This window comes from Mustela lutreola, chromosome 1, assembly GCF_030435805.1.
Source record: "Mustela lutreola isolate mMusLut2 chromosome 1, mMusLut2.pri, whole genome shotgun sequence".
Lineage (NCBI taxonomy): Eukaryota > Metazoa > Chordata > Mammalia > Carnivora > Mustelidae > Mustela > Mustela lutreola.
This window is the reverse complement of record NC_081290.1, coordinates 211,414,493-211,430,982: the sequence shown is the minus strand read 5'-3', so window position 1 is coordinate 211,430,982 and position 16,490 is coordinate 211,414,493. Positions and strand designations below refer to the sequence as shown.

The window sequence follows — 16,490 nt, the reverse complement described above, 5'->3', positions numbered from 1 at the left end:
AGGAAAGGAATTTTAATTTATTAAGGAAGTAATGTTCAAAATTGCTATTGCTACCTCAAAAAATGTATTGGGATATTCTTTGTCCCTTCAGAAAAGCTCACTACATGTCTAAAAACAACAGCCAAGTCACAGAAGGCCAGTCACTCTGGGTAATGTGCTGTACAGGGACACAACCCACCTGAGACCAAGTAAGGCGAACACAGAGCTGCGTGCCTTTAAGCATGGTACTTAATTAATCTCTTCTGAATACCAGGTTTCTCACTAGTGACATGGAGTCACAGTATCTGTCTCACAGGACTGTTGTGGAAGTTAAAGGAGATGAGGCTTATATAGCAATAATCGCACCTCGGATAAACCTCACTGGCTACGATACTGGCATATATAAATGTTTACCAGTAGCAAGAAGATTTTTTTCAAGTATTAGAAGCACATTCTTCCTATCTCACCTCTGAAAAGAGCACATATTTGAAATCAGGTGGCATTGTTTTAAAGAATACCAACATTTAATGTAATGTTAATCATTCATCTCCCTTCCACAACTGAGAAAAAAGACTAGGAATCAAAGGTAACTTTAAAAATGAGGGAACAGGGTAACAGGCAGACTACACACTACTATGGAAAGTACAATTAACCTTTGTTGCCCAAAACCATCTTCTCTTCAGTTTAACATTTAACAACTGTCTCTTCATTCATCTCATAAAGATTTTCCGAGGGACCCTCTAAACTTTGAAAGATGCTTAATTCATAAGGCACTAATGGAGAGAATCCCAACAGTCATGGAGTTGATATGTAATTTCAGAAGATTCCCCTGGTACTCCAGAGCGCTAAGAAAGTCAATACTCTGGTACATTTTTGTATCTGATGTTAAACCGGAAGGGACAACAGGCATAAAATAAGACTACTCCAGACTAATGTGCATATATGATCACCCCACCCATGATATCACCTCCAAATAAAATGCATGCAAATGACGTTTTGCTTCAGAAGTAAAATAACTTTGTTCCTTTTTGGTGAAAGGAAGGAAGGGAGGGAGGGGAGGGAAGAGGTGGGGTAGGGGAGGAGGGAGGGAGGAGAGGAGAGGGAAGAAAGGGAGGGAAGGGAGAAGAAAGAAAGAGAAGGAAGGAAGGGAAGGAGGGAGGGAGGAAGGAGAGAGAGAAAGGGAGGGAGGGAGGAAAGAAGAAAGAGAGGGAGGGAGGGAGGGAGAGGAAGGGAGAAAGGAAGAAAGCCTAGTGCCCAGATCTTGGTTTCTAATACCATTCTCCAATAAAAGAAATCTGGGCTCCTTGAGAAATGGGATGTCCATCACCACCACTGCTATTCAACATAGTACTAGAGGTCCTAGCCTCAGCAATCAGACAACAAAAGGAAATCAAAGGCATCCAAATCAGCAAAGAAGAAGTCAAACTATCACTCTTCGCAGATGATATGATACTATATGTGGAAAACCCAAAAGACTCCACTCCAAAACTGCTAGAACTTATACAGGAATTCAGTAAAGTGTCAGGATATAAAATCAATGCACAGAAATCAGTTGCATTTCTCTACACCAACAACAAGACAGAAGAAAGAGAAATTAAGGAGTTAATCCCATTTACAATTGCACCCCAAACCATAAGATACCTAGGAATAAACCTAACCAAAGAGGCTAAGAATCTATACTCAGAAAACTATAAAGTACTCATGAAAGAAATTGAGGAAGACACAAAGAAATGGGAAAATGTTCCATGCTCCTGGATTGGAAGAATAAATATTGTGAAAATGTCTATGCTACCTAAAGCAATCTACACATTTAATGCAATTCCTATCAAAGTACCATCCATTTTCTTCAAAGAAATGGAACAAATAATCCTAAAATTTATATGGAACCAGAAAAGACCTTGAATAGCCAAAGGAATATTGAAAAAGAAAGCCAAAGTTGGTGGCATCACAATTCCGGACTTCAAGCTCTATTGCAAAGCTGTCATCATCAAGACAGCATGGTACTGGCACAAAAACAGACACAGAGATCAATGGAACAGAATAGAGAGCCCAGAAATAGACCCTCAACTCTAAGGTCAACTAATCTTCGACAAAGCAGGAAAGAATGTCCAATGGAAAATGGACAGCCTCTTCAATAAATGGTGTTGGGAAAATTGGACAGCCACATGCAGAAAAATGAAATTGGACCATTTCCTTACACCACACACAAAAATAGAATCAAAATGGATGAAGGACCTCAATGTGAGAAAGAAATGGATGATGATTTTAAAACTGAGGCAGGAAATATCAAGATAAGGCTGGACTATCCTGTAGTGCTTACTTAGTAAAGTAACACAGGGTTGAGAACAAAACAAAACAATGATAGGAATACATCAAAGGGACAGATAATCTAACTGAGGTAACTCTCAATTTGGAGTTGGAACAATCTGCACAACAAGGTAGCACTGAATTAAGATCCAAAATAGAAAATAGATATCCGTAAGTAAATACTGATATAAATAAATGGCTGCATAAAGTGATAAATGAGAGAGGAGAGACAAATATCCAGGCAGAGGAATTACAAAAAATGTATGTAGAAGTTCCACTCTCAACAAGATGAGCTTAAATTCGGGCTGTGCATAGCCACTTCCTTCAGAGACTACAGTATAAAAAGGCAGGGGAGGGAAAAAAAAAAAAGTATTTTGCATTGAAAACCCCTAACTCTACCTCCCTCCACCAAGTGATTAAGGTTAACATCCACAGTGATAAATCATGTCGACAGTATGTACCCTTGACATGATGTGATGAAGATGGCTCTTTACCTCTGTGGTCTTCTTCCCCAAAAGACATAACCCCAATCTATGGGTAAAATATCGGACAGCCTACAAAACACCTGATGAGTGCTCTTTAAAACTGTCAGGATCACCAAAAACCAAGAATCTGAAAGCGTGTCACAGCCAAGAAACACCTAAGGAGACATGACTGATAAATGTGATATGATGTCCTAGATGGGATCCTAGAACAAAAACAAGGAAATCATGTAAGGACACTTGAAAAAAGTGTAGGCTTTAGTTAATTATACCATGGGTTCATTATTTTTGAGAGATGTATCACACAAATGTAAGACATTAATAATAGGGGAAAGTGGAGGTCAAGTACATAGGAACCCCATATTATCTATGCACTTTTTCTGTAAATCAAAGTGTTTTAAATTTTTAAAAATATTTAGTAAGAAATAAATTATAATGTTTAATATACAAATTAAAATTATGGGGGCACCTGGGTGGCTCAGTGGGTTAAGCTGCTGCCTTCAGCTCAGGTCATGATCCCCGAGTCCTAGGATTGGGCTCTCTGCTCAGCAGGGAGTCTGCTTCCCCCTCTCTCTCTGCCTGCCTCTCTGCCTACTTGTGATCTCTCTCTCTCTCTCTGTCAAATAAATAAATAAAATATTTGAAAAAAAATTATGACCCTCATTTTGTCCCAATGTAAGTCAGTCACTCTTATTTATAAGTTTGGTGTCCCAAGGAAATGAAGGAGACCTGCCTTCAAAAAAGCTGAGAGCAGAGGCCACCTTTCAGCTGTGATTCACAGGTGTGCCTAGTTAAGTAGTTTAACTAACTTAACCCTCACAAGAACACAAAAATGGTTTATTTTGAACCATTTACTTATATTTTATTTCAGGCAAGAAAAGGCAGATTGAATATTAATAATGCAGGCATAGCCAGAAGCAAAAGTGACATTTCTCCCACTCCTAGTAGGAGTTCTTTATCATCACAACACGAGTTAAAAGCAAACACTGTGGGGCACCTGGCTGGCTCAGTCGGTTGGGCATCCAACCCTTGGCTTTGGCTGAGGGGCTGTGCCCCACATCAGGCTCCATGCTCAACACGGAGTCTGCTTGTCCCTCTCCCTTTGCTGCCCCCCACTTGCTCACTTGCTCTCTTTTTTCAAATAAGTAAATAAATAAAATCTTTTTTAAAAAATGATGTTTTTAACTAATGTAATCTGCCTAGAAGTAGCCCAAAAAGATTCACAGGCCTTCAGTGGATTTGTATTAACATAATGAATAAACAAAAGTTAGATACATATATAAAAGATAGGGGGGTTTTTTGAAGATTTTATTTATTTGAGAGAGAGAGAGAGTGAGAAAGCATAAAGGGAGTGGGGAGGTCAGAGGGAGAAGCAGACTCCCTGCTGAACGGGGAGCCCAATGTGGGACTCTATCCTGGGATTCCAGGATCATGACCTAAGCCAAAGGCTGTGTCTTAACCAACTGAGCCCCAGGTGCCCCAAAAGGTAAATTTTTAAATAGCAATGAATTAAGGAGAGGGAATGATGGATTTATATCCATCATTATTAATGATGAACCCTGCCCTTAATGTATATTATGCAACAAAATAATAGCTAAAGATATTATGAAGCCTTCATAATTAGCACAATATATCCAGACTATAAAGATAAATGTTTATTATTTTTAATAATGTTTAAAGTCAGGTTATACCCAAACTATTATTTTATGACATTTCACAACACAAGAACAAAAAAGAGGAAGACTTTACAGATGTTTTGTAATCTGTATTCTTACATCTGTTGGATTCTGTCTTGAAAATTTAACACAAAAAAAGATACAGTCTCAGTATATGCTTAAGAGCAAATGACTTCATTAATATAAAAAATAAAAATGTTCTCATTAAAATTGTGGAAGTATAACCACTGGGAAAGCAGCCACTTGGTCAGGATAAAAAGACTCCAAGGTTTAAGGGTTAGCACTGCACATGAAATTCATTTTCTCCATCATTCAAAGATAAGCAGTTGTAGAAAGGCCGATGAATCCAAAAACATTCAAAATGCTACAGGATATCACTGGTGTGGTTAATTTCATAGCAATAAGACCTTGAACAAATACAAGAATATTTAAACTATAATGAGATGCATAGCAACTACAACACTATATTTAAGTGACTTAGCTCCAGAACTGGAGGTGAGCTAGACTAGCTAGAGAATTTATTAGTGACGAGACTTTGGACATGGTATTAAGCTCTATGAATTATTATTATTCCTAGAATAGTGATGAAAATAGTCTCTACCTCACAGAATTTGAAGAAGTATTACAAGAGCTATTTCATTACAGGATGTAGAACAACACTCAGGATATGGTAAGTACTCAAAAAAGGTTAGCTATTATGGGCCACCATTATGGGAGTAATTGTGAACATCTTTGACATGACAACCAAACACACTAATTATCTTTTTGCGAAGAACTTCAAAGTTATCAAACTCAGAAATGAATTACATATTTTTCTTTTACAAATAAGATTTCCAGACCTGGGGCCTGTTCTGGGATATACTATAAAGACGGGTCTTGGTAGACTACTTAGAGCAAGGTTGTAACTTAGTGCAAGGTTGCACTTAGGGCAAGGTTACACTCAGTGTTGGCCACAAACAGCTAACAAAAAATATATCAAAATACCTCAAAAAAATGGCATACATACCCTCAAATCAGGAGAAAAGTTGTCTGCAGAAGTTGAAATGGAATCCGATGACACTACAGAAGCTGATTTTGTATGCACTGAATTCTCTGAATGAGAAGTGGAAGCACTACAAAACACAAAAGCACAGTACGGTTCAAAAATGAGGGCTTTAAAACACAATTTCAGAAATTCTACTAATTCGAACTTCAAATTCTACTAATTGTAACTCCATTATTTATTAAAACTTCCATTGCCAACCAGTCCTACTTTGTCTATTCAAGCCTGTCTTCAAATACTGATAAATTACAAACTCCCTGTACCTGCAGGCTTAAGTATTTTTACCACAGTCCCTCTGGACAGACCCCCAGTACTCCTGAATAAACATGGGGCTAATTCTTTTTGTTCAACCATCCACTCCTTCATCCATCCAATCAACACTCACTGAATGATCCAATATACAAAACCATTACACTAGGCTCTAAGATTTGGAGATAGATAGGATAAAACCCTCACGTTCACAAAGTTCACAAACTGTGGCAGAGACAGATAAGTAAATAAATGGTGTGTTGTGATGACAATACTAAGCCCTGTGAAACTGAAGAAAGGAAGCCCCCTTTAAAATAGTCAGGAGGCAAGAAGGGGGGGGATCTCTCACGCACTACCATTCTCTGCAGTCCTCTGCATTCTCAACAGGAAGAAGCCTCTATTTTACCACCCCAGGAGAAGGAAGATTTTCTCCTTGCCTGGCAAAAGCCCCGCCAAAGAGAAGCTGTCACAACTCAGCCAACTAAAGCCACTACACTTCAAACACCAGTTTAGTCCAATGAGCTTTGTGTTTCTAACACAAAGTTTATAACTGCTCCTCTGTATCCCCCTTTTCCACATAAAAGAGCATCCCTCTCCTTTGTTCTCTGGACTTGCCTATGGTTGTGCCATAATGCTCATGTCTCAAACTGCAATTCTGTTATTCCTGATAAATCCATTTTTCTGGAAATATAACTGACAGCTTTATTTTCAAGGTTAACACACTACAAACACAGAGAGAAACATGAAGACAGAGACAGAAGACAGAAACAGAGAAAACGGACCGTGGGGGAAAGGCAAAGGAAGAACCCAACTTTCCCCAGGAACTTCAGGGAAGATTTCACAGAAAAGATATTCTTTGAAGCAAGTCTTGAAAGACAGAAAATTGCCAAGCTGACAAACAAGTAAGGGAACTCCAAAAGCATACAAACCAAAAGCACTGCAAAGATCCTGAATGATCGAAGAGCCCAGAACACTTGAGAAACTACAAAAAGTTCACAGGGCTAGAGAAGTGGAACAGATACAGGTGCCTGTCACCTGTCTTTCCACCTGTATCTTTCCACTAATCAAATTCTATATAAGCCTGTCTTAAATATCTACTTCTTCCATTACATTACGTAATCACAATTTAATTAATTTAACTACCCCAAAAGGAAGAACTGTCTTCATTTTCCACAAAATCCACTTAAGTGTCTACATATACTATTAACATGTATTATTTTTGTTAAATTCTAAAACAGTGACAATATGCCTATACCACAAACTGAATGATTTACATCATTTCCTTATATCAGTAAAACAAAGTTAAAATCATTTAAAATTTAAAAAAAAAAGGTGAAAAAATTTCGGGCACTTGGAATCGAAGCTTAAGGTTCTGATTAAAAAATACATTTTTCTAAAGCTCCACTCCCAACATATTGAAAGGCTTCCTCACACCAAAAGTCAAATTTGTTTCATCAGATTTTGATAAAATAAACCATCTTGAGATGTGAAACTTAAAAACCAGATTTTTATTTTAAAATTTGTTCACCATAAACCTGCTGTAACAATAACTAAATTATTTCTACAATGTGAAAACCATCTTCTCCAAAAGAAACTGTCACTTCAATTTCTCTTGTTACATTTTTAGGCCTTACTGAGGAGTGACTGATAAAGGAGAACTATGCAGGACACATTACGGTATATAACATGATGTTTTGATATATGTATACACCTTGAAATGTGAAATGAGTACCACAATCAAGCCAACACAAACACCCATCACATCACATCATTACTTTTTTTTTTTTTTTTTTGTGGGGAGAAAATTTGAGATCTACCCTTTTGGCAATTTCAAGAGTATACGGTACAGTATTACTCACAACAGTCACCATGCTATACATAAGGTCCCTGGAACTATTCACATTGTATCTAACACTTTGTCCCTTTTGCTCAGTATCTCCCCATCCTCCTCTTTTCAGATCTATGGTCTGAAAATATGCTCATATTCTGCAGGTCCCTTTTGCATTTTGTTATTTCGTTTGCTATAGAGAAATTGTTTAGTTTGATGTAGTTTATTTTTGCTTTTGTTGTGCCTATGCTAGTGGTGTCAAGTCCAAGAAACTGTTCTAAAGCTAATGCTAAGGAGATTTTCCCTTGTTTCCTTCTAGGATTTTTAAACACTCGGGCCTCACATCTAAATGTTTAATCCATTTTGGTTTGATTTCTGTGAATAGTGTAACATCAGGGTTCAATTTCATCCTTTTGCATGTGGATATCCATTTTTACCAAAACCACTGTACATTCTTGGCACCCTTTTCAAAGACAAGTTGACTGTATTTGTGTGGTTTTATTTCTGGGCTCTCTACCCTGTTCTGTTAATCTGTGTGTCCCTTTTTTATGCCAGGACCATACTGTTTTGAAAATTACAGCTTTGCAATACAGTTTGAAGATAGGAAGTAAGATGCCTCCAGCTTTGTTCTTCATGTTCAAGATTGCTTTAGCTATTTGGGGTCTTCTGAGGTACCACAATGATTTCGGGATTCTTTTTTCAATGAAAATTGCTACTGGAATTTTTAAAGAATGTGTTGAATCTGTAGACCACTTTGGTCAGCATGGACATCTTAGGATTAATTCTTCTAATCCATTAACACAATATAACTTTCCATTGATTTATGCCTTCAGTTTTCTCCATCACAGTTTTACAGTTTGTACAAGTCTTTACCCTCTTTGGTTAGATTTGCTCCTAAGTATTTTACTCTTTTTGATGCTACCACAATGGAATTATTTTAATTTCTTTTTTGGAGAGTTGTTAGTGTATAGAAACACAACTGATTTCTGCATGTTGATTTTGCATCCTGCAACTTTCCTCAATTTGTTTATTAGTTTTAACAGTTTCTTGGTAGAGCCTTTACAGTTCTCCAATGTAAGATCATGCCATCTGCAAAATGTTTGATTTTTTTACAAGATTTTTTATTTATTTATTTGACAGAGAGAGAGAGAGAGAGGACAAGCAGAGAGAGCAGCAGGCAAAGGCAGAGGAAAAAGCAGGCACCCCACAGAGCAGGGAGCCCTCTATGTGGGGCTCCATCCCAGGACCCGGAGACAATGACCTGAGCTGAAGGCAGACACCGAACTGACTGAGCCAACCAGGTGCCCTGAAAAATGTTTTTATATATTCATACAATGGGAAAATTAGCTCTCCCAAAATAAATTCACTTAAATGGATTAAAAACAGTATTCTAGTAGGAAGACTTCATAACATTTTTTTCAAATGCAAACATGTATTTATTTTATTAACTATTTCAAGGTGTGAGTATAAGTTGTTATTTGTTTAGACCCAACAACTTGTAATATTACACAAAGGAGTAGTCACAAGAAATTCTATTATCTAATTTTACAATATAAAGATAGAGAAACTGACAGAGAAATGTTTTCTTCCTTTCTTCTTTTTTCTTTTTTGTTGTTGTAGCCAACTTCTCACTAATTAAATGCCATCTGTGTTAAAATAACAGATAAAATAATCAAACTTTAGGCATAGTACTTTGAGAGACATTATTTGTTGCCTACTCCATATACATACATAACTCTTTTTTCCCTGACTTTGATTAGGGCAAAATGTGCCCAGCCTAACATGACAGGCTTGCTTTTGGCTCCCTTGTGGCCAGGAGAACCATGTGACACAACTTCGGTTAATGAGATTTAAGAGAAACTATGTTAATAGTTACAAAAATCAAAGGTTTCATAATAAAGGTGAGCAGGAACAGCAGGACAATCCTTAACCTTTCCCATTTTCTTTTGGCTGGAACAAGAATGTAAAGCTTAGGAATACTGTAGCCATCTTGTAAACATGACCAACAAGCTGACCTGGCTAAGAACTGGGACCCAAATAACAGGAAGAACATAAAGTCCTCGTGGCATCACTGAGCAGCCGAATCCACACCAGCTCCCTACGTATCAAATTTTTGTTATATAAAAAAATGAAGTTCATTTTTTTTAAGATTTATTTATCTATTTGAGAGAGAGGGTATGTGCAGCAGAGAGAGAGTGCAGAGGGAGAGAATCTTCAAGCAGACTCCCCGCTGAGCATGGAGTCCAATGTAGGGCTTGATATCACAACCTAGGAGATCATGACCTGAGCCAAAACAAGGGTCAGATGCCTAACCGACTGAGCCCCCCAGGTGCCCCTGAAGTTCAATTTTTAAAAACACTGCAATGGAGTTTTTTATTCTGTACAGCCAAACACAATTCTAAATGATATGGCAATCAGCACCTCATAAAGTCGATTTTGGACAAGTTCAAATGTGCAAAACTACTTTTTAAACATATGACCTTCTAAGAGAAGATAAAATTAAAGGCAATAAAACACAATTTGGAATTATGGGTATTACTTAGAAAAAATGATTTGACAGAGAAGATATAATAGCATGTGCCACTGAGAAACCAAAGGGTTATTTAAAGTCAAAGTATAAAGTAAATATATCTAAGGGACATAAAATAAGAAAGCTAGGTTCTATAACTAATAACTTGCAGTCTCAAAGAATTAGTCCTTCAAGCAGAAGTATGGCAAATAGCTTTTAATTATTAACTTCTCTTTCCAGACATGCATAAACATGGGTAGTAGATATTATGACCCACCGTGTTATATGTGAAGCAGCGCTGATGTGTATAGTTCTAGGTGACCAGTTTACAAGAGGTTTTAAACCCCAAGCAAACGAGTAGAGGCTGAAAGAGACAGGAGTAGAGTATATCCTAATGCTGTTCTTGTGATGACGGCAGACACACACATGCCCATACACACAACAGAACTATTCAATGTTCTTCTGGTATAAACAGGATGTGCTGCCCTTTATGGCCACTCAGACTGGAGGTGGCCACAGACACCCTAGAATGCAGAGCTCTATTTTCAGTGGTTTTTTTTTTTTCTTCTGTCAGATGGGCTTTGTGCATGCTTCTGATCATCACAGGCCACTAGTATAATACAATCTAATGTCCACTGCTCTTTTCCATTGCTCCCTTGCTTCTGTTGAGGTCAAACTCTCTATGTTGATCTTTTATGAACTATTCCACAAGCAAGCTCTGTATTTCCCTGAATTCACATCTTTGCTCATGCCATTCCAAAACAGAATGCCTCTTTATCCCCGTCTATTTATTGACATCCTACCAACTCTTTAAGACCCAGTTAAAAAGCAAGCTTTCCAAGAAGTCCTCTCGTGGTGTTCCAGCTGGAGCTAAACTCTCATTCCTCTGCACTTTCACAGACTTCTGCCTATACTCTGTAATTACACCTAACACTTTCCACATTAGACCAGAGTTCTTTGGTTACATGGCCTCCTCTTTTTTAAATCATAAACTGCTAGAGGATAAGAATTTTGTAACTGGCAAGGCATTTGAACTCGGAGCAAAGACTGCAGTCTGCTAACCTCATTAAGTAACCAATACCACTTTGGTCCTCACTTTTCCTAGGCCCACAAACTTCACTGCCGTCGGTCCAAACATTCCTGCCATCCTTGTCATCCTGAGCCTCTCTGCAAAAATGCCAGACCTTCCTCTCTATGTGTTTCCTCCATGCATTTTCCCTGCTCAGGTCTTCTTTCAGCTACTAGCCGGTCCTAACCTTTACATCAGAGTCGTTATTTCAGAGTGACTCAAATGCCTCACATCTTCAATGGAATTTTCCCTCCACCTCTCTGCCTCAGCTAACCCTTCTTCCTGGAAGACCCCACTTCCCTGTAGCATTTTCTAAAGGAGACTCTTCCCCAGCACCTAACAAAACCCAAAGGCAAAACCAGCACTTCCCCAGCTCCACTCTCACGTTTCCACACTAGTATTACTTTTCCATCTTCACATGTAAAAGACTTTTTCCTCTTCTGGCATTTGTGTGTATAGCTTCCCTATTACTGTCATCCACCTACCTTTTAACTACTGCTCACTCACTAAGGACTTTTTCAGGACTTTTCTTCTCCAAAGCTGCTCTCTGCTCCAAAGCCATCATGGCAATTTTAACGGCGACAAGGATAAACCAGCAACAACCTACTGCAAAATTCCTCAGCTCCTACACCCCCTCACCCACATTCCCACTTCAGCAATGTGCTTCTGTGGTCATACCCTGGACTTCATCATTCTGGGAACTACTCAGTGTCTACAATCTTAAACTCAAGGAAACCAATCTCTGTCTACCGACAGATGGTATCCTTTCCAAATATCTCACTTTCTTAACCTTTCCTTCATCTAATCTTCAACACACTGGAGACAAATCATCTCTCAGCCCCTCCACTGGTCATTATCCTTCATGCTTCTTTGCTCTCCTTCTCCCACACACTTCTCTCCCTATCTGGCCTGAAATGTATAGGAATATTTTATAATCTCTTCAGCAAACCTTCAGCATCCTTATATCCTATTCATTGGCCAACACGGCTTTGCCAACCCCTAAATTTGGATCAATATAACTATCTGTCTTCTCTGTGCTACAGTTTAGCTATTATGGAAGAAATCTGCAAAGTGGGGTCTCGTAAGACTCAGTTAGAAATGTGAGTTAGGCCCAAGGCAGTGCTCAGCAATGCATCACATCCAATCAATCCGAAGTCCTATAGTGTCCACCTCCCCATCACCTCAAATGCATCCATTTTTCCATCCTAATTTTTACTGCTTTAATTCAACACCTCTTACCTGAACTACAGCAAATCACCCGTCTCCTTTCTTCTACTCACCCAATATATCACCGCAAACTAATGCCAAAGTGGTCCTTCAAAAACAGAGATCCTATCATATCATTCCCCTAACTTAAATTTTTATTGATTCCTCAATCCCTCCCAAATTGAGCCCAAACTCCTTAGCATAATACCAGAAGTCTTCCATGATCTGGACCTTGTTCTACGTAACTCACTGTAGCTTTAACTCATCTGAAGCCATTGGGAATGGCTTACAGAGTGTCTCTATCTTCTAGCCGTTTCACGCCTCTTTCCTTTGCTACCCCTGCTGATAATTGCCTGCAACGTCCTTCATAGACTCCCATGCCCTCTTTGCCCCTATTCATCTTGTAGGCATGACTCTCTTCCTTTACTGTACACTGGATGTATTCTTATCAAAATACCTGTATACTTTATTGCCTTTAATCATCTGCAAGCTCTTCCTCTCAGATATTTTTGTTATTGTATACTATTCCAGTATACAGATTCTTTCTTTACCACAGATCATTTCCCCTCCTTGCTCTCAATAAAACACAGAAAATGTCAAGAAAAGAATACCTGGCACATTTGTTAGTTATTATTTATGACAAATGAATATTATTGCACAAGTATTCTCCTCCAAGTCAGATTAGCTGCATAAATACAATTATAATGGCAAAGCTACTGTGTCACCTCTTATTAATACTATTTCTGCTCTGACATATTACAAGTAAGAATATAAATTCCCCAGTGACTGTAACCAAAGAGTTACTAAGGGGGAAAAAAACAGCAAGAACTACAATTAAAGACCTGGTATTTACAAAATAAGAAGTAATTATCTCTCTTGGACAGAATTAGATTAAAGTATTAGGAAAAATGACTATCATCATCACTATAGAAGCATGCATGCTGGCGCTATAAATGTCATTTTTTTTAAAGTAGGTTCCACAGCCAGTGTGAAGTCCAATGTGGGGCTGAGATCAAGAACTGAGCTGAGATAAAGAATCAAGGACACTTAACCAACTGAGCCTCCAGGTGTCTGTCCCACTGTGACTACCATTTAAAAATGAAGTCTGTCATTGCTATGGGCTAAACTGTGTCCCCACCCCAAATTCTTTTTTTAATATTTTATTTATTTATTTGAGAGAGACAGAGATAGGGAGAGAGAGCACAAGAGGGGAGAGAGGGAGAAGCAAGCTCCCTGCTGAGCAGGAGCCTGACATGGGTTGGGTCCCAAGATCCTGATCTCATGACCTGAGCGGAAGGCAAGTTGCTTAACTGACTAAGCCATCCAGGTGGCCCCTAACCCAAATTCCTATATTGAAGTTCTAACCCCCAATGTGACTGTAACTGGAGACAAGGCTTTTAGAAGGTAATTAAGATTAAATGACGTCATAATGGTGGAGTCCTAACCCATTAAGATTAGTGGCCCTATAGGAAGAAGAGAAAGAGAGAAAGCCCGCCTCTCCCTTTCCCCCAGTTCCTTCCTTCCCCAATCCTCCCCCACCCCCAACAATGAATGTACCTAGGAAAGAGGAAAGGCCATGCGAGGACATAGCAAGAAGACAAAAACAGTCAAAGAAAGCCCTCATTAGAAATGGAATTGTCTGGCAACTTGATCTTGGACTTCCCAGCCGCCAGAACTACAAGAAATAAATTACTGTTCCTTCAGCCACCCAGGGGTATGGAGGAGCATTACATAATAAAAAGAACTGTTCCTAATTCTATCAGGTGTGATTATGAGATTATGTGGAAAAAAAAATGTTTTTAGTTTTAAAGATGTGCACTGAAGTATGAAGGAATGAAAAGACATGATTTGCTTCAAAACAGTTCAGGAAAAAAAAAGAACGAGAAAAGGAGATGAAGCAAATATGACAAATTCTTGCTAACGATTTAGTGTGGGTGATGGGTCATCAGAGAATTATTGTACAACTCTCTTTTCTGTATACTTGAAAATTTCTTTAAAAATATAATAGCTTTAGAATCCTAAAAAAAAGAAAAGAAAAAAATACTAGTAATTTTAAGATCTCAGTATTTATCTGAACTCAACTACCAAACTTTGACAAGCAGCAGTTTTTAAAACAGTGGGGGCGAGGGGGTTGCAGGGCAGTGGTGGATGATGGAAATATCACTAGACGAAAAATACAGTTGGCCTAGATTATAGTTCTGACATCATCGAGTAAGAAATGTGCGACCCTGGGCCTTTCTCCCAATTTCTTAAAAACTGCTTTTCCCAATGTCTTAAAAATAGCTTTAAGTGCTCTAGAAAGAGAATGTTGAGTAATTTGCCCAAAGTCACACTGCTAGTAAGTGAAAGCCAGCACTGTCCAGATCCAGAGTAGGTAAATAAGAAGAAGAAGAAGAAAAACAGTTCTCTGAGAAAACTGTGAGTAAATGAATATTCATTCATTCGGACTGTTTTTGTTTTCCCAGAACTGTTTACCTCAACTTAATAGATACTCCAATGAGAAAACTAATTTCCAATTTCCAAGAAGAAACAGTTTGTACCTTTCTTCCTCCCTTCTTTTCTTTCACACTGAATATAATTTTAATTTCCTATTTTCATGTCTCATTCTAGCAATAAAACTTGGCTGCAAAAGCCACAACAAGCTCATACCTACATTTATCTCAGAGATGTTAGTCTCATCTGTCCCTACTATATTTTCAAATCTATAAGCATAATTTTCCTCAAGTATTACTCCAACAAATCCTTAGCACTTGCATTTATTATGACAAAGGTGCTTATGCGGGTGCCAACTGCCTCCAAATCAAATTAAATCTCATCATCACAGCTTTCGAAGTGTCAGAGCTCTCCACCATACCTAGTTCTAGCCCATGCTTACATTCACTAAAGCTATACAAACCTGTTTGTTACCACTGGTCAGGAGAATCAGACTCTTCCCACTTTCTACTTTGAACATCGTTTAATTTACTCTCCAAATGTCTTCTCTGACCAACTGTGGGGTTGTTTTTTGTTCTCTTTTTTTTTTTTTTTTTCTAAGATTTCATTTATTTATTTGACAGACAGAGATCACAAGTAGGCAGAGGCAGGCAGAGAGAGAGAGGAGGAAGCAGGCTTCCTGCTGAGCAGAGAGTCCACTGAGGGGCTTGATCCCAGGACCCTGAGATCATGACTTAACCCAATGAGCCACCCAGGCGCACCCCCAACTGTGGTTTTTAACTACCTAAATCTTCTGTTGAAAGTTCATTTTCGGCAAGAAACTTCCTAAGTTATTCTTACAGGATCTAGGCATTCCAATATCTTTGCATGTGAATTCAGTTATAGTTACGTATATTGGATATACTACGTTTATATTGATTCATTCTCTTCATAGGGATTCATTATATAGTAAACATACTCCTTTTAAAGAGAGTTAACTATGATCAAACCCTATAAAAAACACTGGGCTATAGAATAGCCTCCACCCTTGAGATTTCAGCCCTGTAAGAGACATTGTACCACATCAGCACATCAATAATACCATGAAGGTACAAATAAGTACTAGGAGAAAAAGCTCAAAGGCAATGGAAATAATTTCAGGATTAGAGGAAATCAAGAAATACATTAAAATGAAGCATTTGAAACTGCTACGTCTACAGGTAAAATGGTCAAGTATCAACTATTCCATAGGGCTCAATGAGATAAAATGAAGAAGACAGGAAAAAATCTAGCTGGGTCTTCAAAGATTGTGAGGCACAGATCAGGGCACTGCATATATAAGCATATGCATACATGAAAAGAAATTTTAAAAAACAGCTTGGGAAAGTATAGGGCACATTTTGTGGACAATGAGTAGTTTATTCAAACTAAGTGGATAAAAGGACAAGGCTTAAAAAGCCTTGCTAGGAAAAGGCAAGCAATTCACAGTAAGATACCACTCCATGCCATCTAAGGTGGCTGCAGTCAAAAAGATAGGCAATAACAAACATCAGAAAAGATATGGAGAAATGGGACCCTCCTACACTGCCGGTGGGGCTGTAAAATGATAAGAGCCACTTTCGAGAACAGACTGGCACTTCTTTAAAATGTGAAAGAGAATTTCCAAATGACACAGCAATTCCACTCTTAAATATATTCCCGAGAGTAAGAAAAATGTATGTCTATACAAAA

At 38.3% G+C, this 16,490-nt stretch overlaps 1 protein-coding gene across 2 annotated transcripts in view; it reads right to left on the bottom strand.

Annotated features, from left to right (window-relative positions):
- MTMR2 (myotubularin related protein 2) overlaps positions 1-16,490 on the bottom strand; it is a 122,853-nt gene that overhangs the window by 76,281 nt on the left and 30,082 nt on the right. For both annotated transcript variants that reach the window (XM_059185906.1, XM_059185914.1), the window contains one exon: positions 5,451-5,556. In XM_059185906.1, the coding sequence (XP_059041889.1) occupies positions 5,451-5,556 (106 nt within the window). The remainder of the gene's footprint in view (positions 1-5,450; positions 5,557-16,490) is intronic.